General features: G+C 48.0%; 1 protein-coding gene across 1 annotated transcript in view; it reads left to right on the forward strand.

The window, feature by feature from the left end:
• Positions 1–813: 813 nt before the first annotated feature.
• The window catches only part of CUNH11orf58 (chromosome unknown C11orf58 homolog), a 12,468-nt gene continuing 10,448 nt past the window's right edge, over positions 814–2,833 (forward strand). Inside the window, exon 1 of the mRNA XM_008853530.3 lies at positions 814–1,036. Coding sequence (XP_008851752.1) covers positions 974–1,036 — 63 coding nt within the window. The 5' untranslated portion in view covers positions 814–973. The remainder of the gene's footprint in view (positions 1,037–2,833) is intronic.

A 2,833-nucleotide genomic window follows, 5' to 3' on the forward strand; every position in this document is an offset into this window, starting at 1 on the left:
ATTTTATGTTATGTGAATCTCGGGGAGGCTGAGCGCGGGTGAGACTCCCGGGCAGCACTCATCCTTGCGGGGATCCCGATGGGAAATGCCGAACACACTCGCCGTTTTAAATTTTAAGAAAAATTTAAAAGATACGGCTGTTCTGACAGAGGCAGACGTCACTTGGTAAAGGCTCCAGCATATAATCTCTAAACCTGTGAGAAGTTCAGGAAGGTCGTTTCTACCTATTCCATACAAAGCCGGGTGGAAAGCGTTCCAGAACTCCCTCGGGTGACCTCAGTGCCGAAAATAGCCAATTACCCAGCAATCAAAGCCATACTGAACTCACTGCAGTTGAGTTATCTGAAAATGTCAAGAAATTCATCAGAGCTTTTTAAAAATCCCACCAGCAATAGAGAGCACACATACGGCTGGGAAGAGAAGCCATTTTTTAAAGGGTTTTTGTCTTGGGCGGAAGGACTCGTATTCAATAAGCCTCAACCACTACTTTTAAATCTAGGTGATTAATTATGACGGAATGCATTCGCCAACAGGGCAGAATCTCACAGAGAAATGAGAAAGCCCACTCTCAAAGCCCAGCAGTAGCGTAGGGACGAAGCGCTCCACCAAGGCTCAGCACCATACCCCTCCGCGGGAAAGCGCCCTCCAACACGGCGAGGAAGGCGCAGCTTCCGAGGGCACTCCCGCCACGCAGCGCGAGCTGCGCCACTCGGCCTTCTGGGAATCGTAGTTTCAGTTCCAACCGGCGGGTTACTCGACTCAGTAAAGACCGAACCCGGAAAAACTACAACTCCCAGAGTGCTCCGGGGTGGCAAGCGGCCGAAGCCGTGACGACTGTGGAGGAGAAGGCCCGGAGGGGCTCTGCGTTTTGGAGTGGCGTTGCTTGGGCCGGTGGCAGATTGCGGGCTGCGGGTGTCCGGACGGAGGAGAACGGCTAGTGTGTTCGGCATTTCCCGTCGGGATCCCCGCAAGGATGAGTGCTGCCCGGGAGTCTCACCCGCGCGGGGTGAAGCGCTCAGCCTCCCCCGACGATGATGTAAATAACAATGGATGAGGGTTGCGGCCTACTAAAGGCTGGGGTAGGCCGGGAAGGGCAGACGGGCGAGGAGGAAGCGCCCGCGGTGGGCCCCAGGGGGAGGGCCGAGCTGGAAGGAACTTGGGGAATGGTTGGGAGGGATCGGAGGGTTTGCAGAGGCCGGATGCAGAGAGCCCGAGGCCTGCGTGGGCGGGTGGGGGAGGAGGCGACGGAGGAAGGGAAGGAGCGCAGGCCCGAGTCTTCCTGTGTGCGTTGGGAGGACGGGCTAGGCATTTCCACTTGCGGTAGACGCGTCCAGCCACCGTCCTGTTTAGGGTTAAAACACTCCCCTGACAGTGAAATGTTCGATTACAATTTAACAGCTCTTCCGACCTCAGCTATTTTTTGCTGTGTACTGTGAATAACTCCCTCTGCACTAGCCAGTAAAACAGAGAACAGCTTTCAGCCGAGGGTTGTACTAGGTAATGTGGTAAACGGAATAATGGCTAGGTCTAGAAGCCCATTTTCATGCCAAATACCTTTTCTCTTTACTTCGCATTTCCCCGTCACGCCTTCAGCTTATCAGTTTAAATAACAAACCATCGCTTAAGGTGAAGTGTTAATTATTGACTGCTGTGCCACATGTTGGGACTTGAAAGAATCATAAATATGATGCTTATGTTAGGCTTTACTGAGTATTTGTCTTAGCCCTAGCGCAATGCCATGGAAACTGTGAGTAACCAGTAAACGTAAGTCTAGGACCTTCATATAAGGAAATGCCTTGGGAACGTTGATGGGGAAATTAGTGGGAAAGGGACAGTAGGAAAGTCATCTTTGAAACAGATGGAAGCACGACTAATTTCAAGTTGTTTAATGCACTATCAGTTTCTAAACTGTAGAGTTCATGTATTGTGGTGCACTTAAGTGTCTTTCATAATGTCTTATGAGCTATAAAAATGTTCCCTGAATACTCTTTTGTATTTAATGAGAGAGTATTAACAGCCACACGTCTTCGGGTGGAAGCTGGAGTGAGGTCCAGAGTAGCAGGGGTGCTCAAGTACATTTTAGCACTGTAGAAAGCTTAGTACTCAGTAAAAATTGGGGGATGAATGCTTGGCTACTGAGATTTATTCATCCCCTCTAGTCTCAGTGCTGCTGGAATTTAGATCTTATAAGTAGTATGCATTTATTAGGAATTTATCTAGGCTTCTTAGTAACCTAGATTTTTAAAGATCTAAAAAGCTGTTAGATTGTTTTCCTGATACTCTGAATTGATTACTAGAATGTCACATAACCTGCTTTGCTAAACTCAGAAAACAATTTTTGAACTTGACCAAAAACTCCAGGTGACCTTAGTAATGTAACAGAAAGCTTTTGTTGTTCGTTTTTTTTTTTTTTGGTGTTTTATTTTTTGAGGCAGGGGTCTCCCTGTAGTCACAGCTAGCCTGCACCTTGATATGTAAACCAGTGATTCTCTGAGATCTGCCTGCCTCTGCCTCCCAAGTACTGAGATTAAAGATGCTAACGAGAAGGCTTTTGGTAAAATCAGTTTAAACTAAATGACCTTTAATACACTTCCAATCCTGTAAGTATTGTCTTTAAAGAAGATAGAGTTGGAAGTCAAATTGAGACCTGGGACTTCAATATGTGCTCATAAAAAAATAATTGTTACTGGCGGGGCGTGGTGGTGCACACCTTTAATCCCAGTACTCAGGAGGCAGAGGCAGGTGGATCTCTGTGAGTTCAAGGCCAGCCTGGTCTACATAATGAGTTCCAGGACAGCTGGGGCTACAGGGACACCCTGTCTCAAAAAGACCA

Source organism: Nannospalax galili, unplaced genomic scaffold (assembly GCF_000622305.1).
Source record: "Nannospalax galili isolate Female #2095 unplaced genomic scaffold, S.galili_v1.0 scaffold44, whole genome shotgun sequence".
Classification (NCBI taxonomy): domain Eukaryota; kingdom Metazoa; phylum Chordata; class Mammalia; order Rodentia; family Spalacidae; genus Nannospalax; species Nannospalax galili.